This window comes from Panthera tigris, chromosome D4 (assembly GCF_018350195.1).
Source record: "Panthera tigris isolate Pti1 chromosome D4, P.tigris_Pti1_mat1.1, whole genome shotgun sequence".
In the NCBI taxonomy this organism is placed as follows: Eukaryota; Metazoa; Chordata; class Mammalia; order Carnivora; family Felidae; genus Panthera; species Panthera tigris.
This window is the reverse complement of record NC_056672.1, coordinates 56,322,529-56,350,201: the sequence shown is the minus strand read 5'-3', so window position 1 is coordinate 56,350,201 and position 27,673 is coordinate 56,322,529. Positions and strand designations below refer to the sequence as shown.

The 27,673-nt window shown below is 44.1% G+C and overlaps 1 protein-coding gene across 2 annotated transcripts; it reads right to left on the bottom strand.

Moving 5' to 3' along the window:
• Window positions 1–3,070: 3,070 nt before the first annotated feature.
• Window positions 3,071–23,474, bottom strand: PHF24 (PHD finger protein 24). 2 transcript variants are annotated; one of them, XM_042964469.1, is made up of 8 exons: window positions 23,305–23,474; window positions 9,755–10,136; window positions 8,927–9,112; window positions 5,495–5,573; window positions 4,975–5,180; window positions 4,467–4,627; window positions 3,855–3,950; window positions 3,071–3,535 (listed from the first exon to the last, which is right to left on the bottom strand). In XM_042964469.1, the coding sequence occupies exons 2-8, from the start codon at window positions 10,130–10,132 to the stop codon at window positions 3,439–3,441; spliced, it is 1,203 nt and encodes a 400-aa protein (XP_042820403.1). In that variant the 5' UTR covers window positions 10,133–10,136; window positions 23,305–23,474; the 3' UTR covers window positions 3,071–3,438. The 2 variants fall into 2 exon arrangements, with proteins under 2 accessions (XP_042820403.1, XP_042820404.1); XM_042964470.1 differs by lacking the exon at window positions 23,305–23,474 and having other exon boundaries at window positions 8,927–9,047; window positions 9,755–9,882.
• Between the last annotated feature and the right edge of the window lie 4,199 nt (window positions 23,475–27,673).

The window sequence follows — 27,673 nt, the reverse complement described above, 5'->3', positions numbered from 1 at the left end:
GTGGTCATGGCCAGCCTGGGCCCCTGCCAGACAGCTTATGCCTCTTGGCTTTAGGGCTTCCTTGCACCACTCTTACTGAAGCCATGAAACCTGCAATGATTGAGGTTGTGCTTCAGACTAAGAGGCCTAGGCACAATTCTGGACTCACTCCCCAGTGAGGTGCCCTCTTCCCAGGGAGTTTGATCCTGTGCCTCCCACGTTAGTAATAGGAATGCTGAAACTCCCAGATCTGGCCACTCAAACAAGGCCAGGGTGACATCCCATAGGGAGCACCAGGGCCAAAAAGGCCAGTGTCTGCGCTATAGGCCCAGTCACTTGGACTGAAGGTGGGAAGAGGCAATGTGCTCATGGCTTTGGCTGTTCTCAAAGGAAGAAAAGCACTTGGGAGTGGGCCAGTACCTGGGAGCAAAGGAACTGCTCCATCTCTGGGATCCAAAGGGGCCTTTACTCAAAGCACAGAGCCTACCATTGTTGCAGAAGGCTTGTCTCAGGAGAGGAAGCCACAGAGCAGACCTGGAGAGATTATGTGGCCATAGCTACTGCCTCAGCTTACCCTCTGTCCCTGCAGCTCCACTGTGTCATCCATATGCCCCTTTCTTTAAATCTAAGCATAAGGAAAAGGAGTGTTTGGTGAAATAGGCCTAGGGCAAGTAGTCTTCAGAGGAGCATAAACATAATCTTAACCTCCATTGGTAGTGGGTGGAGCAGGTGGTGCTTGTAAAAAGCACTGAGCTCAATTTGGGGCAGCCAGGAAGAAATGACTGGAAGGAACATTTTCTCAAACCCTTAGAGTCAGACACTAATTTTTGTACTTGGCAGAATTTCAGATAGTCACAGTGATGGAAAGGCTTGAGGAAAAGGAAAGGGAATCGGTTTCACTACGTTTATGAAAGTTTGAACACCTTCATATATATTGCAGAGGAGCTCCATGGATTGGGACACTGGAAAGGGTCATCCCAGACAGGGGGGTTGGGATGGGCCTTCTGCAACTCTGGTCTGGGGGAACAAAGGAACCTCTTCATTAGTAAAAAGCTACATGCCTAATGGAGAGGAGGCTAGTTATTCCTCCATGTTTTGCTTCTTAGGACTCTTGTGGACTGGGAACTCTATGCTGGGGTCCTCTGGGCCCTCTATAGCATGCACCTACCAAGAAAACTTGCTGTCTTGGAACAGGAAGAGAGATAGTCCCAAATGGGCCTGATCCTACTGTGGAAGAAATTCAGGGCCTGCTTTGCTAGGCCCTGGGATGTACCTGGCCTGATCCGACCATGGTCTTTCACCACTCACCCACAGAAAGCTAGAAGCTGCAGTTCCACAGAGGTAGGCATCACCTTGTCTGTGAAGGATCAGGGAACAAGAAGATATATTTCCAGTCTCTATGACTGATGCTGAGGCAGGAGAAAAAAGCGGTTCAGCTCTCAAAGCCCAGAGCTTGTCTCTACTCAAAATTCCCTGTCTGTAATCCAGCAGCCCAAGGCCATTGGCATACAAGGTGATTTACCAGGAGAATAAGCAAGAGTCCCTGTGCTGAATGTGTTTTAATCTTCTCAGTGTAAAACCCCAGGTCTGGCTGCTTCAGAGGCAGTCCTTGGACCCAAGAGTCCTGTGCTTTTGCTTTTTATTTTTTCTGGCTAAACTAAATAATGGCCCCTCCTAGCTGATCAATCTTGGGAGTATGCCTAAGAAGTATTTACAAAAAGTTGTGGGTTTTAAAATGTTCAGAGCCATATACATGAATACAAATTGATCTTCTGTCTCCTTCATTTCAGTACTGAATAATCCAACCCTTGAAGTTTCTCACCCTGATTCTGGATCAGGCAGTTTCTACAGAAGGAGAGCATATAGTACTCTTACCATGACCCTGGTTGCAGCTCCCCACTTTCCTCTGAGCATCTCCACACTGAGCTGTACGCTACTTCTTCTGTAAGCACCCAATTTAGTACAAGTGCCTTGAACAATGGAGATATGTTAGCTTCTACATGATCAAGCCAACCCCCTCTCTAGTATTAAAATTTGGCTAAACCTAAGTTGTCAGGCTGGAAACAGAACCTGGACTCCGGGGCCAGGGCTGACCCACAACATGCAGTGACTTGAGAACTTAATGAGAACTTAGTAAGGACAGCTGGGGCTCAGACATGTAGGGAGAAGCAGCAACTCAGGCCCTATCTCAGTGATGGGGAGAAGAATGAATCTTCTTCTGTGAGGCCTTGCTCAGACTTTCTCTGATCAAGAGCTGAGATGCAAATCTTCTTCTTAGCTCCAGCTTCTTACCCTCATTGTTAGGGTGGTTGAAAGGAGTCTTCACTGAGGGCTTCTGTGGAACTGCTCTTTCTTGGGCTGTGGGAGAGGCTGGCTCTTGTTCTTTATGCAATGGCACACTTTTTTTTTTCCAGGTCTACAGGTGAGTTGAGGTGGAAAGATGGAAAAGCACAAGGCTTCTCTTTTCTTTTTCCATCCAGACCTTGTCCTCACTGGAGATCAAGCTTCGGGTCTCTGTGGTAGCCAACTTGGATGAGGCATCTAATACAGAGGCCTGTGGTTCTTGCCATCATACTTGTTCTATTCAGGCCCCCTGGGCTCTAGGCCATGTGTTCCCATCTGCAAAGCAGGGGCCAGGGTGGCTCATCTTGGTTTTTAACTGTTCTCCTAAAGACTTTTGGACTTGAAAGATGTGGTGAGAGGTTCCTAGAATTCTGGGTTCCTGGGAAGGGCTGCCTTCCCCTCTTCTAATTAGGACTCCATAGACTAGTTACCTTCTCTGTCTCTAGAAATTAGAATTTAAATAAATAATGGGCTGAAGTGCCAGTGGTGGTTTTCAATAATTTTGTCACCCCAACATACCTGAGGGACATAGCACACACCTACCAGAACAGTGGCTCACCACAGAAGGGATTTTCATTTGGGGAAGAGGGAACCTGTCAGCATCTCTAGGACAGCACGTGAGTCTGATGTGCCCTATTATCAAGAGTCACTTGGCCAGAGACTTGTCTATAGGAAATCAGAACCGGCCAATAGAAGGAGTAAACAGAGACCCCCCGCCCCCCAATCTATAACCAGGAGCTTCACAAAGGAATTTTGATCCTTTTTCAATGAAGAAGAACCAGGTCTCTGAAGGCATGGACAGCTAGGCATGGGTATATGTGTGTGTATGCACATATGTGTGCAGTGGCCGGTCCAGTCTGTGATGTGAGGGTAGGGGGGTGGGTCCAGGAGCGGATACTGCCACAGCTCCCAGGGCTTTTCCTGGTGGCAATGCATTTACTGCCTCTGTTGAGAGGGGAAGAGTGATTTCAGTTCCATAAAGCTTAGTGGCAAATTGAGATGCTGGCAGTGCTCCATCCCCGTAAGTCTCAGGCAGAGGATGGTGGGGGGAAGGGGGAAAGGGCAAAAGGAAAGGAGGGAGAGAACATCACTGTCCCCCAGCTTCTCTGCTCCATGCTATCCTGGGGGTTTCAGATGAATTGCTGCACTGTTGGGGCGAGCGGCCAAGATGTAGACAACATTTTCCTGCAGGAAGGTAGGCCAATCCACAAATCTGGAGTGGGAGCAAAGAACAGGTTTGAGAGATTGGCTGTAGAGCCTGAAGGCTCGTGAGACCTGGTCCCAGTGGCAGTAAGCTTGAGCTGAGCAAAACTCAGAGAAGCCCTGGCTTTTGGCTGACATAGGTATGACTGGCTGTGCTTCCAAGTTGACAGACCAGCCAACTGATCCTATATATCTGTGGTCAAATGTATATTCTTGGAGCCTGGTTTCTGGGATAGGCACTTGCTGTTTTGGGGTAGCAGTTAGTAATGCCCACTTATGTGTGTTAAAGGGTAGGGGTGCAGACAGCCCCTTAAGGAGGTTCTACTCACCTGGACTCCTGTTCTGTTGGCAGCAGAGCCTTGTCCTGACTCTTGCTGCTGCTGCTGGCTGGGCTACTATCTGCTATGGGACCCACATGGCTGATACTGTTGGACACAATGATATGTGGTTAGCAGTGGGAAAGTGAAAGGTCTGGCTCCTCCCAAACTCTGGTGAACCCATCCATGGCTCTGGACATGCATGTCCAGGCTTTTCTAATGTTTATTTATTTTTGAAAGAGAGAGAGAGACAGAGAGAGACAGACAGACAGCATGAATGGGGGAGGGGCAGAGAGAGGGAGACCACAGAATCTGAAGCAGGCTCCAGGCTCTGAGCTGTCAGCACAGAGTCGGACGTGGGGCTTGAACTCACAAACAGTGAGATCATGACCTAAGCCCAAGTCGGATGCTTGAGCCCCCAGGCTTTTCTGATATGGGGCCACAGTTTGGAGGAGGGGATGCCCTATGCCTTGGCCCAACAGGAGTCACTGTCTAATGCACAGGAGGATCCTCTCCTATCCGTTGACAGAAGAAACAGAGAGGTACCTTTTATGCCAAGGGCCATTTGGCATGGTAAAAGGATGAGGGCATGTGAGTGGGGCCAGGGATTGGCAGGGAGCAAACCTGACACTGCAGGATGGAGCCTCTGCAAGGCGTTTGCAGAACCAAGAATGCTGGGCTCCGCGGCACTCTGCCTCACTGATAGTGTTCCCACTGCCCCGTGCCAGGAAGATGGCCCGGGCTCGCTCCCGCTCCTTGACTGTCAGAAGCCTTAACAGAGAGTTCTGGGGAAGAAGAGACAAGTTAAGATCTTGGAGCTGAAAATATTTTGTAAAATGTCAAGCCATAGAGAATCCTACCTCCATTACCACCTTGGCAGCCTCCCTTTGAAGCTGCCCAGAGGCTTTCTGGTAGCATTAACATTTGCAGTTGGGTTCAATGCAAATCAATCTTCCTTGGGCAGTTTCCCCAGCTTAGGCACTGGACCACCTGTTACTGGGTAGAAGGTGAGCCCTTTCCTGGTACTGGTCCCTGCTAAGACAGTACCTAGTGCTCCCCCAACCTACCTGGCATGCTTCCCAGGTCTCTGTCACCCAGTATCCCATCGACATTCACCCCAGCTGGCCCTCACCTGGGGACGCAATTGCTGCAGAAGCAGGAGGGACTCATGGGACAAGAAGTCAGGCCACTCTATGTGTCCTCGATGTTCAGGGTCCAGGGCTGCAAACTGGCGGGCTGCCTGCTCCTCTTGCTCCTCGCTTAGAGCCCTGTCACTGTCCCCCCGCTTTGCTGCTTGGTGGCGGTAGCGCAGGAAGTCCTCCAGTGTCAGGGAGCAATCTGTGGGAGGCACCCCATGCTAGCCATGCCCACCCTTTCCTCAGCCTCTGGGGCATCTCCATTCACCCCTAGGCTACCCTCCAGAGCCCCTACATCCATAGCTTTTGTGGAGTCTTTTTCTCCCATAGCCAGGATAACTGAGGCTATGGTGGGTGGGGGGAATGGGTAGGTGTGTGGGTGCCCCTGCTGGCCAACAGGGACCTATTTACCCCTACCCTCCAAATTCCAGAATACTCCTTTTATGGTTCATCCTAGAAAGTATGGAGGAAAAATGTGCCAGCCCCTCTGCATCTGACAGCACTGTGCAGCCTTACCAGGGATGACTTTACACTGCTGAAAGGTCTCTGTGAGGCTGTACATTTCCTCCTCAGTTAGCAGCAAGTTGAGGTTGTCCTGAAAAAAGAGAAGAGCTGAGTCAGTGGCCATATAGACCAGCAAGAAAGAAAAGCCAAGGATCAAGAAGGATGGAAATAGTATTTCAATTTGAAGGCAATTCTGGGATCATCTAATCCCAGCCTCTAATCAGAATCAAGGAGACTGAGTTTCTAGAAAGGGGAAAGGACTTGCTCAGAGTTGACCAACACTGCGGCAGAATCTTCCCCAGAAGCCTGGTATCCTGATTCTAGACCTGAGTCCCTTTTACTAAGACAGGAGTTTAAAAATTATTCTGAGATACCCTAGGGATTCCTTGGAAGTGCCTTAGGAAGCTGCTTCAAGGGAAAAGGGGACTAGTGAGTGGGCAAGGTTGTGAATCCCCAACTCCATCAACCGCAGCAGCTCCATCTTTATTCATTTTATGTACCTGGCTTCTGTGTTAGACTGTGCTCAAAGAGGATTTCAGTTAAAAAAGAAGTTTAATTCTAACTGATCCTAGTAGGCTGTATTACTTTAAATAATCCATAACGGTTTTAAAAGAGATGACATAATGACAAAGTCCCTAAAACCAAATGAGTTCTTTTTGTGGTGCCATAGAAGCTTTAATTCTAAAACAGCACTGATATGTTATTTTGTTAACACTTATATACAGTTTTATAGTCTTTAAATTATCAAAGATTCTCTCTAGTAGGTTATTTCTCTCCTAAAATACCAGCAAAGAACAGGAACAGACATATCATGAGTATTCATTTGCGGATTTCATAAAGAACTCAAACAATTCTTTCAATAAATGTGGTGTAACACTGTGAGATGTTCAGCGGGGCAGGAGTGTAGGGTGTGTGTGTGTGTGTGTGTGTGTGTGTGTAAGGAAAATAAAGAGGAATGATAAAAGATAAGGGACAGGTAGACCAAAGCCTGACTGTGAAGTGCCTCAAATGCCCTTTATTTAAGGGCCTCAAATTCCCTTTATTTCTGAGCCTTTATTCAAATGAGCCTTTATTTGGGGGCAAAGAGGAGTCACCAAATGTTTTTTTTTTAATGTTCATTTACTTTTTAGAGAGAAAGAGAGAGAGAACAAGCAGGGAAGGGGCAGAGACACGGGGACAGAGGATCCAAAGTAGGCTCTGCACTGATAGCCGAGAGCCTGATGCGGGGCTTGAACTCACAAACCATGAGATAATGACTGATCTGAAGTCGGACACCTAACTGACTGAGCCATCCAGGGGCCCCACCAAATGGTTTTTAAGGGCAGAGCGCCATGGTCAGCTCTTTGCTGTATGGAGAATGAATTAGAGGGGCAAAGTCTAGATGCATGGAGAAGTTAGTTGGCTGTCACTATAGTGCAGGTAAAAAAAGATGAGTGGCTAAACTAAGACTTGAGCATGGAGAAGAGAGGAGAGATTGGAGGTATTAGGAGACAGAATCACTTACTGGATGTAAAGGATGAAAGAGAGAAATGAGTTGGTGTTGGTACCTGGGGAGTGGTGGTGGTGGTATTACTATTGACAGAGGCAATAAATGGATGGAGAACAGGTTTTGGGGAAAAGGGGAGTTCGTTTTGGGGCATGCTGAATGTGAAGTACCTGTGAGGCAACAAGATGGATGTAAATCCAAGAGATAAGAAATTCAGGTCTGGACACAAAGGTTTGGGAATCATTAGTGTTTAGACAGTAGCTGTAGCCACTGAAGTGGATGAAGTAACCCAGGCAGAGAGTGTGTACAATGAGAAAAGATAAATGTAACAACAGAGCCCCAAGAAAGCATTTAGGACTGCAGCAAGAAATTAACTAAAGTCATTCAGAATGGTCAGAGAAGATAGGAAGAGTATCAGTAGAGGATACTAGAAGCCAAGAAAAGAGAGTTGCACAATGTAGAAGGTTATATTAACAGTGGTTATACAAATATGATAGGACTTTACTGATTTTCTATTTTCTCTAGTTTCCATATTTTACATAATAACTCTCATAAATACTCAAATCCCTCCAAAAGAGAAGAGGCAATAAGGAAGTGCTAAATACCCCAGAGAGGTCAAGTAAGAAGATACCTGAGAAAAAGTCACTAGACTTGACAATTAGGTCACTGGTGACTTAAGAAAGAAACAATTCAGCAGAATGATGGATGCAGAAGCTGAATTATAGGTGGGTGAGTAGCCACAAGGAGCTAATGGAGTCTTTTCAAGAAGCCTGGCTATGAAGGGAAGGAAATAAAAGGGAAGAGCTTGGAAGAAGCCTTTGTAAAAAGTCTGGAAAGTGTTAGTAATGATGGTAGGACCATGACAGAAAGCCAAGAAGGGGGCCATATATTCTGGGGTGGGGCTGGGGGTTAGGACAGAGACACCTTCAACCTGGTCCCACATCAGAATACTGCAGAGCAGAGTTGCTGGGAGTGAAAAGGCTGGTGTTTGGAGGGGTGGTGACTAGAGAAGATGGTGTGTAGAGCAGGATCTACCATGACATACTTCAGCTGGGGAAAAGATGTGTAAGTGGCTGGAAATAACTGTCCTATACTTCAATTTTGCTTTCTTCTAGGCAGTAGGAAGAAGAGGGGGGATCTGCCGAAATGTTCCTTATTCTGAAATCCGTGAATAATGAAGATACCTGCAGGATAACAGATCAATAAAGCAAGACTTAAACTCTATTCAGATGTGCTGAGAAATGGATATGAATCTGGCTTTTGTCTTTTTAAAAGTTAGAAGGCATTTATATAGAATTTGCAAAGTTCTGAATCAATAGACCGTTGTTATTTAATTTACATAATGATCATATTAGAGATAAAGAACAAATGCTCCTAAGAATTAGGTGGCAGACCAAACGACAATCTTAGGACTAAGAAGTAAGTGTTCCTATGTTAGAGCCTACACCTATTGGAGGCAAGCTGGTTAGGATTTCAGGTTGGTTTTTCAGATGAGTACAATGAATGACAACCACAGACTTAGAGAGAAAGCACTGTTCCAAACAAAAGACTTTTTAGTAATTAGGCCTCATCCTACCCATTGATTCTTCTAGCTCAGTGGTTCTCAACTGGGGATAAGTTTTCTCCCCTAGGACACGTTTGGGAGTATCTGGAGACATTTTTGGTTGTTACAACTGGGGTTGGGTGCCACTGACATCTAATGGGGGTAGAGGCCAGGGATGCTGCTAAATATCCTACCATGTATACACTCCCCACAACAAAAAATTATGTCCAAAAATGTCATAATGCTAAGGTAGAGAAAGCCTGTCCTCAAGAGAAAGCTTGAGGATCCATGTGTCTACTATTGGAAACCTCTTTAGGTCACTGCCTAGAAACCAGTGTTCCAAGACTGGGTCTCTAGTACAAGTGCCAAGTTCCCTGCAGTGAGGCAGCCTACTGTCCCTGTAGTCCAGGCTCACACAGTAGTGGCAGCTCCAGCCGGTTTCTGTGTGGGCTGTCTCGGTCACCTCCGCTGCACTATCTCCTTGGATGTAGCCCATGCGGCGCAGGCAGCCATCATGGAAAACCCTGGTGCAGATCCTGCATGGGAAGAGGCTCTCAGCTGTCCAGACCTCACAGACATCACACATCTCATCATTGACAACCTGAGGAAAGGAATAAATAGGGAGTGTATTCATTCCAGTGTAGGCAGCAAGATCCTATGACCACCAAACACAGAGCTACCTACACGGGGCTGAGTGTCCCTGGAGAAGCCCAGAGGAACAGCTCCAACTGAAGGGAGTGTTGAGATGATGGAGCTTTCTCTTGGAGAGACAAGAATCAGTAAGCTTTTCCATATGCTCAGGCCTCTGTGATCATGTTTCTGAAGAGGGATGCTACTAGGATTTTTTGGGAAAAAAATCTGTTCTGAAAGACTGTCCCAAGCATTGCAGGACACTTAGCATCCCTGGTTTTCTTGGCATCAAAAACCAGTAGCAATTTCCACTCACTGTGACCTTCTTGAATGCCCACATATTTCTAAATGCCTCCTACAGGGAATACTACTATCCCTGCTATCGTGTCATTCCTTATCACCACTGCCTCATGTCTCTCACAAAACCAATCCAGGATGTAACATTTTTATTCTTGTAGAAGAAATTCTTTAAGATTGTTCTGGACTCAACTGCACCTTTCTGGAGTTCTTTTGTTTTTGAGTCTCATTTTAACTATACTCAGCCCGTCCTATCCTGCTCTCTGATCCTCAGAAAGTCTAAGACTTGAGGATTGTGCCTTAACTGGATACTCACATGTTCTCTGGGCTCCAAGCAGATATCAGGAGGCTTGTCATCATCCAGCTTCCGGGTAGGGCGGATGAACGCAGGGGGCGTGAAACGATTAGTCCTGTCAAACTCCTCAGGCTCCACTCCACGCCCATCTCGGAGCCTCTCCCAGGCTGCACGGTTGACACTGCTCTCTTCTTGGAGCACTGGAGTGCTTGCCTCTGCTTCTTTCTCCTCCTGTACCTCCTGGACAGAGCCCTCTACGGTGCCACGGCGGGACCCTGGAAGCTCACCGGTGCGTCGGATGGAAGGCCTGTCCCGTAGCCCATCCTTGAAGGCAGACACAGCCAAGCTCACCTTCTGCACCTGCTCCACTGTCTGCCGCTTGGACATCAACACCCCCATGGCTCTGTGGACCAAAAAGCAGAGGGGCCCAGACTCAACCAATGGCCATGTTGGGCCAATCAGTTTCAACCATTCACCTAAATGGCAAGATTTTCTGGAGTTTAGTGGCATGGTGAGGTGGAGAGAACACTTGTTAAGGAGTCAAAAGACTCTGCTATTTTTAACTAGCTCTGTGAGTTTGTTTTTCTCATTTATAAAAATGGAAGCTATCTGCCCAGTGCACTTCACAGGGCTGTCATGAGGATAACATTACAAAATGAGCTTAAAAAGTGCTTAGTAGACTGGGAAGTATTCTACAAATGTGAAATTGTATACCTGTCTTTCTTGGTGTCCCAAAGCCAATTAGGTCTAGGGGTCCCACGCCTTTGTTGAGAAAGTTAGAAACTTCAGAGCCCAAGTCTTTCCTCTGCCCCATGAGACGACCCAAGGCTTAAAGCAAGACTGCAGCAATGCATTTCAGACTTCTGACAAGAAACACTCCTCCAATAAGTGCTGTGCACAGTGCATCCAGGGATAATCCACATAAAATGCTCATTTTTTCAGTCACAGTGAACGATCTCCTATTTTTAGGGGACTCCTAATTAGATAGGAAACTGTACCACCCAATCCGTATGGTTAAGGTCACAAACAATCCTTTGCCCCCTCTAATTGGTAGCTATGCTTCTTTGTGGGTGTGTTTCTCTTTCATAGACAACCTGACCATTACAAGTGCTAAGGTGCTGCTCACATTTTTAAAACTTCACTAATGTTTTTTTTAATTTAATGTTTATTTATTTTTGAAAGAGAGACAGAGCACGAGTGGGGGAGGGGCAGAAAGAAAAGGAGACACAGAATCTGAAGCAGGGTCCAGGCTCCAAGCTGTTAGGACAGAGCCCAATGCGGGGCTCGAACCCACAAACCATGAGATCTAAGCCCATCAGACACTTAGAACCTATTTGCACCGATCGGTTTGAACCGATTGAGCCACCCAGGCACCCCACTAGTGTTATTTTTTTAAATGAACTGTTCAATAAAACCTTTACAGATTAAGAAGTAACATTATCCCTGCTCTTCCTTTGCAGTACCAGGGTACAGCACTGTTAAGTGAGGGCATGACATGGCACATTGCAAAGCTGGTTTGCTATTTCCTAGCCTGAAAGGTCTTAGTGGAATTCAGCTGGGGAATGCTTCTTCTAAGTAAAGTGAAAAAGAGAGTCCATTTTAGCCTTTTTCTCAATCCATTATAATCAAGGCTTATTGAACAGCACAATGTGCAAAGCACTAACTACTCATCATAAGACATAGAAGACAGGAGAACAGTCTCACCACTAAAGCTACTTAATATCAGAACTCAAAGAAGAGTGAGACAAAGTACTGGAAATGCCTAAAGGGAGGTTAAGACCACACTACTGGGAGTCAAAGTGGACCCTGAAGAACGGGTAGGAAGCTATTTTCAGTTTGTGTGGGTGAAGAGGTGGCAAAGGGTAGGAGGAAAGGTTAGGGCCAATTAGAAGGCTACTATAATAGTCCAGGCAAGATGTAGAGGATTTAAACTGAAATGATGACAGCAAGAATAATGCTGACGGAGTCTATTTGATACCCTGGAAACAAAATTAGAGAAATTGGTAACTGACTAGATAAAGGGTAAAGGGAGAGAGGGCAGTTTTACGTTCATTTATTTCCCAGCTTTATTGAGATATCATTGACATACAACACGATATAAATTTAAAGTGTACAACGTGATGATTTGATACTTATATATCGCAAAAATGTTTACAATAAGGCTAGTTAACACATCCTTTACCTCACATAATTACCATTTTGTCATTCTTATATTAAGAACATTATAGCTCTACTCTTGTAGCATCTTTCAAATATACAAAATAGTATTAACTATGCTCACCTTGCTGTACCTGAGATCCCCAGAACTTACTTTATAACTGAACGTTTGTACCCTTTGACCAGTGTTTCCCCATTTCCCCCTATCCTCAGCCTTTGGCAACCATAATTGTACTCTGTTTCTATGAGTTCAATATTTTTAAAGTTTTATTTATTTTTGGGGGGGCAGAGAGGGAAGGAGAGGGGCAGAGAGAGAGAGAGAGAGAGGGAGAGAGAGAGAATCTCAAGCAGCCTCTGTACTGTTAGCATGGAGCCTGATGTGGGGTTTGAACCCATGACCCTCAATATCATGACCTAAGCTGAAATCAAGAGTTGGATGCTTAGATGGCAAACAGACACATGAAAAGATGCTCAACATTGCTCATCATCAGGGAAATGCAAATCAAAACCACATTGGGATACCACCTCACACTGGTCAGAGTGGCTAAAATTAACAACTTGGGAAACAACAGATGTTGGCGAGGATGTAGAGAAAGGGGAACCCTCTTGACTGCTGGTGGGAATGCAAACTGGTGCAGCCACTCTGGAAAACAGTATAGAGGTTCCTCAAAAAATTAAAAATAGAATTACCCTAAGATCCAGCAATTGCACTACTAGGAATTTATCCAAAGGATATAGGAATGCTGATTCAAAGGGACACATGCACCTGAATGTTTATAGAGGCACTATCAACAATAGCCAAATTATGGAAAGAGCTCAAATATCCATCAACTGAATGGATAAAGAAGATGTGGTATATATATATATATATACAATGGAATACTACTTGGTGATGAAAAAGAATGAAATCTTTGCAACAACATGGATGGAACAAGAGGGTATTATGCTAAAGGAAATAAGTCTGTCAGAGAAAGACAGATATTATATGATTTCACTCATATGTGAAATTTGAGAAACACAATAGATGAACATAGGGGAATGGAAGGAAAAATAAGATACAAACAGAGAGGGAGGCAAACCGTAAGAGATTCTTAAATATAGAGAACTGAGGGTTGATGGGGGTGGGTGGTTGGGGGGACAGGGAAAATGGGGGATGAGCTTGAGGAGGGCACTTGTTGGGATGAGCACTGGGTGTTGTATGTAAGTGATTAGTCATGGAAAACTACTGAAGTAGACCATACTGTATGTTAGCTAAGTTGGCAAAAAAAAAAAAAAAAAGAGTTGGATGCTTAACCAACTGTACTCAGGTGCCCTGAGTTCAAGGAATTCAGTGTTTTTAGATTCCCTGTATTTGAAATCATACAGTATTTTATTCAGCTTTTCTCTGACTGATTTACTAAGAGGGCAGGAGGGTTTGTTTGTTTTTCTGTTTTTGTTTTTTACTGACAGGGAAGTTTGAAATCAACTAACTAGTGGAATTTAAGAAACAAAATAGCTTGTTCTAGTTCTGGATCTGCTGTGATCCAGGACACCTTCCTTTACTGCCTTGGGCTTTAGCTCTCTGTTAATGATCATGTTTGGATTATGTAGTCTTAAACATTTATAATGTTCATGTTCTTTTATCATATTCTTTTACAAGTAACCCAAACAGGTATCTAGTCTGGGTGGGCCTAGGAGTAGAGAGGAAAATGTGTGTATGTTAGTGCTTTTGCTGAGGCTATGGATCCAGAGTATTCTTGAAGAGGCTGGGTCTACAGTCTCCAGACACTGCTCACATGCCTCAAGAGCACCAGCTGTGCTATGGATAGGTAGGAAGCAAGTCTCCCACTTAGAGCAAGAGGTACAGACACACCACACCAAGAGGGAGAATGTAAAACTGACACACAACCCTTTACTGCAGACCTTCTTCACGATCAATTATTTCCAAGGCTACAGGGTTTTCCTCAGAAAACTTTCATGGTATGTTTTTCAAAAGTTTTGACTGTGACCCATAGTAAGAAATATAGTTTATGATGTGACTCTGTAGACATATGGTTATAAACATGTATTCATAAATCTAGAACTGAACCTGTAGTTTTGTGAAACAATCCTACTTATACTACATGTGATGCCCCCTGATATTTTCTATCCTTTCTATCCTATTTCATTAAAACAATCCTGATAGTGACTCTCCCAAATGATTTCATGACTTCGCAATGAGTCTGGACCTGCGATTTGAAAAATACAGCCTTTGAATAATTTTACATTTTTGATTAGAGAACCACATTTTTGTCTTTTGATTTAAAGATGGTTACTTCTAAAAGACAAGGACAACATTGTGGAATAGTAAGCTTTCCCCGTGACTGCTGTGGTACAAGAACAGAATTCTCAAGCTTGTTTTAAGAGTCTGTGGTTCTAGGGGGTGCCTGGCTAGCTCAGTTGGTGGAGTATGCAACTCTTGATCTCAGGGTTGTTTGAGCCCCACACTGGGTGTGGAGCCTATTTAAAAAAAAAGTCTGTGGTTCTAAAACTGATGGTTGCCAGAGGGAAGGTGGATGAGGAAATGGGCAAAATAGGTGATGGGGATTAAAGAGTGCACATGTCATGATGGGCACTGGGTGATGCATGGAATTGTTAAATCACTATATTGTTCACCTGAAACTAATATAATACTATGTTAAGTATACTAGAATTAAAATAAAATGATATAAAAGAGTCTGTGGTTCTAACAGAGATGGACAGCTACTAACATATCTTTGACTGAAGAAGACCCTACTGAGAGGCTGATCCTCTTTGACTTGTGCATAAAGGTAAAAGAATATTTACCGGCTAATTTTTTTACAATTATAAAAAGGTGGAAATAATGTCAATAGGAGGATTATTTAAAAACCTGTGATATATTCATGCCATAAATAAAGAGAAAAAACTGATTTAATCCAATAGAACACAAAGATCGGAGCAATGATTCTCACTGGCTGGATCCTGGGGGCAGGTGGGGGATATATATCTGAACCCCAGGAGGAGAGGAGATAGAAGAAGTGAATAAATTATAATACATATTTATATCTGTAAAGCAATTATTAAAGTCATCACTTTTTTTTTTTTTTTTTTTTTTGTAAAATAGACTACAAAACAGCAGAGCTTGACAGTGTCCTCTTGGTTCTTCGGGAGATACAAAAAGTACAATTGGGGGCAGCCTCCTTCCAGAAGTTGTATTATAAATTTTAGGGATTAGTTATAAGACATTTAGGTTTCTTAGCAAGAAAGTATAGGTTGAAACAAAGTTGAGAAATGCTTATTTGGAGACCTAAAATAACTATACGAAAGTCATTTTTTTAAGAATGATTCATTGGAGGAAAATCAATGGTATGCATTTGGTTCCCACTGGCTTTTTCAGATAATGCAGTAAGAGTTCTCAGCAAAGGCCAGCCAATGAAGAGGGCTGCTCTATAAGTGAACTGACTCATTAATAGTGTATCAGCAAATTAACCACAGGCATCTCCCAACACATTGTAGTCCTGCTACAACCCATTTTTCTCTGTAAGGATAACAAGAATCACTATTAAGCTATCTCAACTGTTAATGATGTCACTGCAGTGGTTTGGGGAGTTTATCTTTAAAGGAACTTCAATGAAGACTGAAGATGACATCCACCAGCAAAACAAACATAAAAACAAATTAAAAACCACTTTCCATCCCTGACCACAGGATCCTGGAGTACTTCTATTGCTTTTACCTGAGATGGTTCAGTTTTCTAGGCCACTTTATGTCCATAAGGGCGGAAAATGTAGAGCAGAACCATTAAAAAGAAACCGCCAAAATCCAAACAAGGCCCAAAGTCATTTTGAATAAACATGACTTTGATTTTAAGAGTAAACTGTGAGGACACAATAGAAGTAGGCTTCAAAGAGTGAGGTTTAAACCCTTAATGCGTAACAGAGAGGACCAAACCTGTATACAAAAGACATCTTGATTAAAAGCAAGTGTGTTGAAATATCCATGATGTGCACCTGGGTGTTTGAGAAATTAACAAAATCAGCTCTAATTTCTAGAGAAACAAGTGGTAGTGATTAGTGATGGGTAAAAACAAATGCCTGCTGAGAAAAACCTGGCCCTTCCTGTGCTGGAAGAAGTCCTAGGAAGAAGAGTGAGTTAAAAGGAAATCAAGTTGTAAAGATTCCACAAATGGTAACTAATGATTACTTCTTTGGCTGATGGGTGGAATTGGGTTTTCCACCTCCCTAACAAAGATGAAAGAAGAATAAAAGACATTGTCTCAAGAATGATGTTACTGCCAGAGAATTTGTGGTATCTAAGGAAGGCTTGGAAAATAACCTCAGAGGCAGGAGCAGGGGGGTGGTGAATAACAGGGACAAGAAGGTAGAATAGAGCTGTTTGGCTATATGATCTGGAGGAAATGAAAACAGATGACAAAACCAAAATCCTTCTTTGGGTAAGAGAAGTTGGTCTAGATGTATTTGTCAGGCAGTAAGACATATGTGGGCAGCTTGGTGTGTGTACGAGACACACCCATTCTCTGCAGAGCACATGCTTAGAACACAGTGATAATATTTACAAGGGCAAAGTAGTGAGAGTAAGAGGAGGAAGGGTTGCTTCATAGAAGGAGCTGGTGGAGAAGTAAGGAAGGGGAAGGCAGCTAGGGAACCACTTCCCAAGCTCTCTATAAAGATTTGTACCTATGAGAAGACTGGGAAATAGCCCTCCTAATAATAGGCAGGAGTCTCCTCATTTGGCATGCTAAATGTAAGGTACATTTACTGTACTTGCTTTCATCGGATTCTTTTTTTATTTTTATGAAAAATTTTTTAATGTTTATTATTTTTGAGAGAGGGAAAGAGAGAGCGCACGCATGCAGGGGAGGGGCAGAGAGAGAGGGAGACACAGAATTGGAAGCAGGCTCCAGGATCTGAGCTGTCAGCACAAAGCCCCGATGCAGGGCTCGAACTCACAGACCATGAGATCATGACCTGAGCTGAAGTCGCCCGCTTAACCCACTGAGCCACCCAGGGGCCCCTGATTCTTTTTTTAAAATTAATTTTGTATCCTGTGACTTTACTGAATTCATTTATCAGTTATAGTAGTTTTTTGGTGGAATCTTCAGGGTTTTCTATATATAATATCATGTCATGTGCAAATAGTGAAAGTTTTACTTCTTTACCAATCTGGATGCTTTTTATTTCTTTCATCTGATTCTTGATATAGGGCTGGCAACTGTTTGAAAAAAGCTCAAAAGCATCTAAAAGTGATTGCTTAGAGGTTATGAGGGCTTTCCTAGGTTGCAACAAGGCAAAGAAAACCTCTGAGTGGAGGGACAAAGGAAAATAACCAGAAAGTGGGTTGAACAGGTGGAAAAAGGAATTTCAGGTTTCCAGTGATACCAAAAGAGAAAAAAATTTATATGGTTCTCATGGTCTTCCACAGAGCATGGGTTCTATAAATCTTTGTTAAATAAATGTTGCAGAGATGACTGAACAACATAAGAAGTTTGTTTGAGATCATGGTGTCAGTACCCTTTCTCTTCCTCAACATTGTCCAGAGAGACAACTAAATCTTCAGAACTCAGTTCTAAAAACTACAGAGTCATCCGCTCATCTCATCATATCTACTCTGCTTCTCCAGAGGTGGACCCTGAATGGTGGTGGTTCAGGGGTAGCAGGGATGAGAACAAGTAACCATATAGTAGTTATGGGTAATTTCTCTGACCACAGGGGAGAGCTATAGAATTTTGGAATTTAGCCAGTTTGTATAACCACAGTAAGAAAAGAGAGAATATTATCAAGATCAATGGTCTCCTGCATTTATGGTGTGTCCTGTGGCACTGTGGCCTGGCCCACAGGGCTGTTGCCCTAAGGGCACAAGTAGGAAGCTTGAAAATGTATATCTTCCCCACTGGATTTGGGCTGGAGAAATTTAGCATGTGCAGCATCTGCACATGAGAGTGAAAAATTTCAAGGTGGTTGACAGTTGGTTCCAGGAAGCATGTGCCCAAAAGATTGAGAGCCTCAGGGAAAGTCACATACTTAACATAGAAGGTAATTAGCCACAAGGGTATGGAAAATCAGCAGAACCAGGGTCTAAAAAATGCAAAATGCATAGCACAGACTCTAAGCTCACTGCGGACATCAACATCAATCTCAAGACTTTAAACAAAAGCCATCAAAGAGTTTTGCTTTAGGAATGCAGTGTCTCATGACAGTGCTCTGGGAGCCTGTTCATAATCAACCATTCCTGTTGACTAGCTGTAATTTACAGATTACTTTTAGTTTTCATATCTGCAGACTCTGAAAGGGTATACCTGGTACCTCCCTCTCTTCTTTCATTCTATTTATCCAGCACAGCAGCACTGGCTTCAGTCAGTCCAGAGGGACATAGTCAGCCTCAACTGCACAGGGCTCCTTTGGGGTTTCCGAGCAGCAGAAGGCCTAAAGAGTGAATAAAAACTGTCTTCCTGAACTCTGCTCAAGAGAGTGATACATGAAGGAGGTCCTGTTTTTAATATTTACTAAAAGCCATCAAAGCTCTAATATACATGAGAACACAATTATGGCATGATCCTTAGCATCTGGGGGCTTGGGATGAGTCTTCATGAAAAGCCACAGTGCTGGCTTCCCACAGAAGCAGAGCAACAGTTAAGAAATAGCACATCATTAGTGACTGGCTGGTGTGACTGCACTTAGCAAGCAGAGCTTTTCAGCAAGATGGAGAAGCACTCCTGTTCTCTGCTGTAGGCCCCTGAAGCACAGATTCAACCCCATTTAATAAACTTATTACACCTTAATTATATTTACTTGTTTATCGATTCTACAAATATTTGCTGAGTGCAGCCTAGTATGTGTCAGGCACAAATCAGGCACTTAATAACTATTGGTAGAATGAACAAACGGAATCTCACTCAGCCTGTGAGAATGCAGTGTATATGTGTGTGTAGGGGGCATGAGTGTAGGATTTAAAAAAAAGGTGTTGCTTGAGCTAAATTTTGAAATATGAGTGGGAGTTACCCGAGTGGCTAAGGAAAAAAAAAAAAAGAATTCCAGGAAGAGGTAAAAGCACATGCCAAGGCATGGATTGCTATATGGGGACTCCATCATAGCTCAGGAGGTATGAAGCCAGCTGGTTGCTGGATAGAAATAGGCAAGCAAAACTGCCTTCACATATGAATCAGCCCCACAAAACTTGTTTGAGACAGTATGCTTAAAATATTTGTTTAGAAGGGAATATGTATTTGGATTTCAGGAGGCAAAAAACCCAGATAATTTAATTTTCTGAGGTCAGGTGGTAGGATAGCCCTGATAAGTTACAGAACTGACCAGTGAGCATGTTGCTTGGCTTTTGGACCCATCAGGAAACTCTTCTCCATAGCCTAAGAGCTGGTAGGTGGTGACTGTAGTGAATCACTGGCGCTTTCCCTCTGGGAGACCCATAAATTTGATTAGGAGACTCCAAAAAGGAAAAAAAAAAACAGGAAAAAGAGAAAGTGAGCCAGGCACCCCACTGTTGCTTTAGTAAGAAGACCCCAGGAAGATGAAACATTCCTCAAAAACAAATAGAATCATGTATGTAAAAGGGCTCTAACTATAACAAGTTATCCAAATATAAGGTATTGTCATTATCATAAGAAGCTAAGAGTGTGGGCAGTTCACTCAAAGCGTATGGGCAAAAGTAATTTGGGGAGGGTAAGGTCAGGGAGGTTAACAGTGTAGCTGCCAGAGGAGGCACATAACCTATAGGTACTCTGTAAAGCTATAATTTCCCCTTACTTTTCTTACTCTGTAGTAAATGATTAGAGACATGCAGACTGATTCTATGTAACTCCTCAAGGGCAAGCAACTGTCATACATATCTAGCATAGTGCCTGGCAAGTAGGTTGCACTTAGTAAATATATATGAATCTCTGAGGGAATTGGAGAGGGATGTTATAATGGAAAAAGTAATCATGTCTCCATCTATAAACTGACGGTCTTGGTTTCTTGGTCCAAAGCTGGTAAGCAATTCCTGTCAGAACTTGGTCATTAAGACTCAGGGTGGAATGGATAATGATATTCCCATCAGGAATGAATAAATCAATCTGGGAAATGAAGACAGCAGAAACCAAGAGCATTGTTGGAGAAAAGCAGGTGGGACTAGAAGACAAAGATTCTGTAACTAAAGACAAATGAAATTATTTGCATAAATATGATCCACTTAGGAACAGGTGTACTGGAAAAAATAGAGGGAGTATGGGAAATGGGCTGAGGAAAGTCCTATTCATGTTTGAGGAAAAGGAAGCACTGTCAAAAATATGGCAAATGTAGGAAGAAGAAAACTAAGAACATGATCAGAGAAGATGTGGAAGATTAAAGGCTAAGAATATGATCAGAGATGTGGAAGATTAAAGTCCATAAGTAAAACCCAGGTATATCAGTACATGCACGTGAAGTTCTCTCCCATTTTATTTCCCTTTGGAGAGAGCTTTTTTTTTTTTTTAATGAGTAGATTAAGGCCACCAGGTGACATCCTTCACATCCATTCTGGAATGATTTTACTCATGTTGTGTTTAGCAGAGAGTTAGTACTCTTAGGATTTTTGTAATCTTTATGTTTACCCAATGCTGGACATCAGGGAGATGATATTCAAAGTGCAATATTTGGGGAGCACCTGAAGCCACCTAGCAATTTTTCCAGGGACATGAGAGGGTGTGATACCAAGAAGAATGTAAGGAAAAAAAACCCAATGACATATTCTGAATTGGAGCAAAAGTCATATTTCCAGGCTTGCTCCTTCCTCTTCTTCTTCTTTTTTTTTTTAAGTTTATTTATTTTAAAAGAGAATGTGGGGAGGGCAGAGAGAGGAAAGAGAATCCCAATCACCATCAGTGCAGAGCCCAATGAGGGCCTTGAACTCATGAACAATGAGATCATGACCTGGGCCGAAATCAAGAGTCAGATGCTTAACTGAATGAGCCACCCAGGCGCCCCTCCTTTTGATTTTCTTAAAAAAAAAAAAATGGGACATCTGGGTGGGTCAGTCAGTTGAGTGTCTGACTTCACCTCAGGTCCTGATCTCACAGTTTATGAGTTCAAGCCCCATATCGGGCTCACTGCTGTCAGCTCTGAGCTGGCTTTGGATCCTCTGTCCCCCTCTCTCTGCCCCTCCCCAGCTTGCACTCTCCCCAAAATAAATAAATATTAAAAATACACACACACACACACACACACACAACCCTATTTATTTTGGTGTGTTAAGCTGATGAGAGGGGTGTAAACTGAAAGGGGGATTTTAAACACTTTGTAATGGAGAAGTGATGAACCAATGTAAACCTTTGTCAGAATTTACTCCATTGAGGGAGCTGTGCCTGAGGTGCCACACCCATGCATCAGGCAACCACTGAGTTTAAAAAGAAAAGCTAACAATTGGAAAATCAGCTTGTTTTGTTTTCTCACAAGCCTGATCTTTCCTAAGTAACCCCAGGAGCCGAAGACAGCCACTTCTATTAAGGGAGGATGTCACTAGGTTTGGCTATGTGGAAGAAGGATAATAGGGGAACAGGAAAACTCTTTCAGAATGGTTCTCTGATGAATACATTGCTTACTTCCCTCACTATCCCATTTTTGGACAAGAAACCAGACTCTATCCTTGGTCCCAAATTTGCACCCTTGGGATTCAGGTGGAATGAAAGCACTAACACAGCCAAAGGGGTGAGATGAGGGTGCATCACTGTGTTAGGTACAGACCCTTTATCCTCCCCAGAAAATGGACTCCCAATAAACCTTCCTTGGCTCTGCACCTTTTCTGCCCTCCTCATCATCATGCAGAAGCACTTTGGGGAAAAAAGTGTCCTGCATGTTATCTGTGGACCAAAGTCTGTTGGTGCATGTAGTCAGAGGGCCACAAAGCCACTATGAATCATGTTTCCTAAAAGTGACCCTGTCTCTCCCACCTCTCCCCCAAGGATTCTGCAAGCTGGGAGGGTAGTCTTAGAACACCATCCTCTGAAGCATTCCTCTTGTTCCCCAGCCAAATCCTATCAAAGACCACACCCAGAGGCTTCTTCCCAGCCTCAATTAAGTCCAGAGACAACCAGAGGCCTCCTTACAGTGGGGTTGCCAGTGAAGGAAGCCACACCCTGAAATCTGGGGAAATCAGTTCCTGCAGCAGTCTCATCCCCAATTAAACACTCCTCATTCACTTATTTAGGCATCACATTTACCGACCATGTACTATTGCATATATATTGCATATACTATTGCATATATATATATTTTTTACTATTGCATATACCATATACTATGCCTGGTATCTTAATGCAACTTAACAAATATACATTCTTGCTTCTGCCTCTCCTTGACACTTTTTCCCAAATAAATTTCGAAAACCGATCTCAGGATTCCAAGCTTTGTGACCTTGGGCAAATTGCTAAACCTCTCTGAGTCTAAAGTGCCTAACGTTGAAAAGGGGATAATTGCATAATGCTGTTGTAAGGATTACATGAGATGTTAAACACCTCTGGCATTGTACTTGGTATATGGGTGCTCAATAATCCTACATATCTTTTCTTCCTTCCTTCAAAGGACTTTCTCTTCCAGGACCTGCCAGCATCAATTATTCCACCTGTCTTACTGCTTGCTTATGGATAGTCAAGCCCAGGGCCCCAAGTCTCCTATCTTAGCTTCAGAGGGCTCACTTGTCCTCCCTTCCCTTATGTCCTTTGCTCTAATAGAAGTTCCTGCCTCCACAAATATCCAGCTTCGAGACAACCTGGGCTACCACGGAAAATACATTTTCTAATGGGGTCGGGGAAGGAATGGACAAAGGCAGCAGCCCCACAGGGCCCCAGCCTCTCGATCACCTTGGAGGGGCACAATTTAGGGCACACCGAGCCCTAAAAAGGTCAAGGCTAAAGTCCTTTGGGCATATGGGAAGTTACTCCTGGCCTAGATCCCGCAGCAGGATCCTCTCCTTCCAGTCAGAGGTTCATTCCAGGCGGTTCCAGGGCACAGTCTAAGGTATTCCTTTATACAGCGGTCCTCTGTGGGGTCCATCCCCACCGCGCAGGCTCCTGAGGCTCCCCTGTGTTCTCAAACGGTCTTCCACTGAGACACCACCAGAGACCACCCTTGGCCTCCGGTAGTTATACAGAAGGTCTCTGTGGGTAGGCAGTGCGTCCACGCTGTGCCTCCCCATGGCAGCAAATGCCGAGACAGCCCTGGGAGTCTCCGTTCACACAGGGGTCCTCCATGGGGGCGGCTCCCTGCACGCCTCCGGAACTTTCCCAAGGGGCAGAGGCAGGGACACTCGGGGGGTTATCTACTTACACAGGGACTCCCTTAGGGGCGGCTCCCACACAACACCTCAGAGTCCCCGGAGGGTTGTCCGCGGCCCGCAGACCCGTCCCGTAGGGTGCCTGCCGTGTCCCCGCCGCCCTCGCCCCCGCTTACCGGGACCGTCACGGTGCGGGACGCGGGTCCGGGGTCGGCGGACTCTACACCGCGGACCCCGCGCCGCCCATGGCCACTCGGGAGCCGGCGTGCTGGGGCCGAGCGCCGAGAGCAGGCGGCGCAGGCGGAGCAGCAGGCTGAGGCGGCGGCGGCGGCGCGCGCTCCCCAGCACACCCACCCTCCCTGTCTCCCGCCCCGTGCGGCTGCGGCGCGTGCGCCCGCGCCAGAAGACCTCCGCGGGCCGGTGGGCGCGCGTCGCGCTCCGCCCTCCCGCGCCTCGAGGCACGGCCCTCGCAGCTTAGCTTGGCGACCTCGCGCAGGAATGAGGCGCTGAGGGACCGCAGGAAGGCGGCGCCCGGCTCCGACGACCTGTGGGTCCGGGTGCCAGTGGGCGCCCCCGACCAGCTCCCCGCTCTGCGGCGCCGGGTCTTCGTTAGCCGGGCAGCCAACGGCAAGGTCAGTGCCGGCCCGAGGAGGCGTCTCGGAAGGGGGCTCCGCGGCGGCTCGTGGCTCCTGCCTGCCCGCCGAGGCGAAGCGTCCTGCAGCCCGCACCTGCCTGGGGAGGTGAGAATGACTCATCCAAGCGGCCTCGGCCGGGGGCCCTCTCCTCTCTCGCCAAGCCCAGCTGCCCAGTCAGGCGTCCGGGGGGACGACCCGCGCGTTAGGGCACTCACCTTCGCAGTACCCCACTGCGGAGTGTCTCAATGAGCCTTCACAAAGCGCCCTGCTGCCCCCACTCTTCCTGCGCGCTGCTTTCAGAGGTTATTGGTCTTCCATCTCCAGCAGCAGGCAGTACTGTAATGTAACCCACTTTTTGCTGCAGAAGCCTCATCCCTCAGACTATCAGAATAGCCAGCTTGTCAGGAGGCCAGAAGTCCTGAGAGCTATAACACGCATTACACCAAACAAACTGTATACTCTGAAGAGGGCAAGAAAAAGATCAAGTCATAAAGCACTTAGCAACAAATTATAAAGAAATAATTGAAGTTATGCAAATGATATGCCAAACACCTTCTGTAATTTCATTTACATTTTTAAAAATATACTTTATTGTCAAATTGGCTTCCATACAACACCCAGTGCTCATCCCAACATCATTTACATTTTTAACATACCTTCATTTTCTTGTGCATTCAAATACTATCTCAAATACAATTCACATTTTCTGAGCATCTAGTATTTGTCCTACACTGTACTAGGTGCTATAGGGGATTTAAAAAAAGGGGGGGGGGGAACTCGTTTTGTCCTTAAGATCATGGCACTTACCAAAAGGGAATATAAGGTCGATATAGTACAATATATTGCTGTCACTTTTAAACAAAGTGCCAGATGCTATTCTAAAAACTTTATATTAAGTCATTAATTTTTATTCCATTCCTTTGAGGGACTGTACGTTGTTTCTGCATTTTGCTGGTGATGAGAATAAGGCACAGAGAAATTAAACAATTTGCCTAAGGTCACATAGCTAATATATAGTGGAGATGAGACTGAAGTCTCTAAATTCTGACTTCAGACCCCAAGTTTCTAACTATTTTACTGTACTGCCAATGAGAAGGGAAAGGATACTAATCATTAATGTATGGAATTCTAAAATTAGTACTTATTTCTGGGGAACCAGTATTCTTTTTTGCTTGTGAAAGTAACACAAAAGAACAAACAGGTTTCCATATCGTCTGGAAGCCCCAAACCTTCTTTACAATTACATCATACTAACAGTTTCACATATATGGTTGTCTGAACTGTTTTCAGTAACTTTTATTTCCAGGCTGTTTGACAGGCTTATATGGAAGAAGAGGCTGTAATAATATCACCATAGAAATGTCTGGTAACCGGTTAATTCCTTCATTCAAAAAAATGTATTTTGTGCTCCTACAGTATGTCGGGCATTGAGCTGAGAACCGGAAAGGGTGCAAATAAGATTAAGACACAGTACGTTCCTTCAAGAAGTTGTAATCTCACAGAGGAAGCAAGCATTGACAGAAAACCATAATATAAAACAGAATGAGTTGTGCTCAGTAGAGGAATGAAATGCAATGGGAGTTCCAAGGAAGAGGGAGACCGATTACTTCATGAAGGGAGGAGCTTGGGTTAGGGAAAACACATGATTGTCATTTTTTTTTAAAGTTTTTATCTATTTTGAAAGAGAGAAAGAGCATGTGAGTGGGGGAGGGGCAGACAGCAAGGGAGAGAGAGAATCCTAAGCAGGCTCCATGTTGTTAGTGCAGAGCCCAACGCGGGACTCAGTCTCACAAACTGAGATCATGACCTGAACCAGTATCAAGAGTCGGTCACTTAACCACCCAACTGAGCCACCCAGGTACCCCACACGATTGTCATTTAATTTATTGTTGATATTTAAGTATTACAAACAGGATAAAAATTTATCAAATTCCTTTATTTCTTCTTTTAAATGTTTATTTATTTGAGAGAGCACAAGCTGGGGAGGGGCAGAGAGAGAGAGGGAGGGAGACACAGAATCTGAAACAGGCTCCAGGCTCTGAGCTGTCGGCACAGAGCCTGATGCGTGGCTCAAACCCTTGAACTGTGAGATCATGACCTCAGCCAGTCAGACGCTCAAGCCACTGAGCTACGCAGGCGCTCCTAAATTCCTTTATTTTTAAAAAATTACATGCAGGGTTCTCATTTTCAGAAAAGAGCTTTTTACTATAAGGATTGTTTTGAGTATGGAGAGGTTAGTCAGTGCAAACTTTTTATTTTTTAAGTTTATTTTGAGAGAGAATGAGAGCACAATCAGGGGAGGATCAGAGAGAGAGAGAGGGAGAGAGAGAGAGAGAGAGAGAGAGAGAGAGAGAGAGAGAGAGAGAATTCTAAGCAGGCTCTGTACTTCCAGTGCACAGCCCAATGAGGGCCTTGAACTCACTAACCATGAGATCATGATCTGAACCGAAACCAAAAGTCCACCACTTAACCTACTGAGCCACCCAGGCACCCCCAGTCAGTGCAAACTTTTTGAAGATGGTTTGCCTTATCTCCTCTAGTGAGGGGGCCAGAATAGAATTATGATGCACAATATAAATTTCAAGGTCAATGGAATAGCAAAAGAAGCAGCAAGTGGTTTGCATTTCCCTGACAATTAGTGATTTTAAAACATCTTTTCATATGTTTGTCAGCCATCTGTATGTCTTCCTTGGAAAAATGTCCGTTCAGGTCCTCTGCCCATTTTTAAGTGGGCTCCACACCCAACATAGGGCTTGAACTCACGACCTGAGATCAAGAGTTGCATGCTCTACTGACTGAGCCAGCCAGGCACAGCACTCTAGCCATTTTTAGTTGGATTACTTGTTTGTTTGTCTTTGGTGTTGATTGTATAAGTTCTTTATATATTTTGGATATTAACCCCTTTAGATATATCATTTGCAAATATCTTCTCCTATTCAGTAGGTTGTCTTTTTATTTTGTTGATGGATCCCTTTCTGTGAAAAAACTTTTATTTTGGTATAGTCCCAATAGTTTATTTTTGCCTTTATTTCCCTTGCCTGAGAAGACTTATCCATAAGTATGTTGCTAAGACCGATGTCCCAGAGATTACTCCCTATGTTTTATTTTAGGACTTTTATGGTTTCAGGTCTTACATTTAGGTCTTTAGTACATTTTGCATTTGGTTTTGTGTATGGTGCAAGAAAGTGGTCCAGTTTCATTCTTTGAAATAGCACCTCAGACTGGTTAAAATGACTAGTATTCATTTAAAAAAATTTTTTTAATATGAAATTTATTGTCAAATTGGTTTAAAATGACTAGTATTCAAAAGACAAGAAACAACAAGTGTTGGCAAGGGTGTAGAGAAAAGGGAACCCTGAATAAATTGTTAGTGGGAATGTGTGTTGGTGTAACCACTGTGGAAAACAGCATGGAGCCTCCTCAAAAAATTAAAAATAGAAATACCACATGATTCAGTAATTCCACTACTAGATATTTACCCAAAGAAAGCAAAAACATTAATTTGAAAAGATATATGCACACCTATGTTTATTGCAGCATTATTTATAATAGCCAAGATATGAAAGCAATCCAAGTGCCCATTGGTAGATGAATGGATAAAGAAGATGTAGTGTGTGTATACACACACACACATGCACACATATATGCACACACTACAGTATTAACCATAGAAAAGAATGTAATCTTGTCATTTGTGACAGCATGGATATACCTAGAGGGTATTATGCTAAGTGAAATAAGTCAGAGAAAGACAAATACCATATGATTTCACTTATATGTGGAATCTAAAAAACCAAATAAGTGAATAAACAACAAACAACAGACTTGTAAATGAAGCGAACAAACTGGTGGTTACCAGAGGGGTAGGTGGGTGGGCAGATGGTAAAATAGGTGAAGAGGATTAAGAGGT

What these genes read in the sequence shown, in the direction of transcription:
- PHF24 (XM_042964469.1), bottom strand. Translation starts at nt 10,132, where the DNA reads ATGGGGGTGTTGATGTCCAAGCGGCAGACAGTGGAGCAGGTGCAGAAG. An exon ending in GCTGGAGCTGCCACTACTGT is followed by an intron (nt 5,574 to 8,926) that starts GTGAGCCTGGAC and finishes CTCTTTTTTCAG; the next exon opens with GACAACCTCAACTTGCTGCT. An exon ending in CCAACAGAACAGGAGTCCAG is followed by an intron (nt 3,536 to 3,854) that starts GTGAGTAGAACC and finishes CTCCCACTCCAG; the next exon opens with ATTTGTGGATTGGCCTACCT.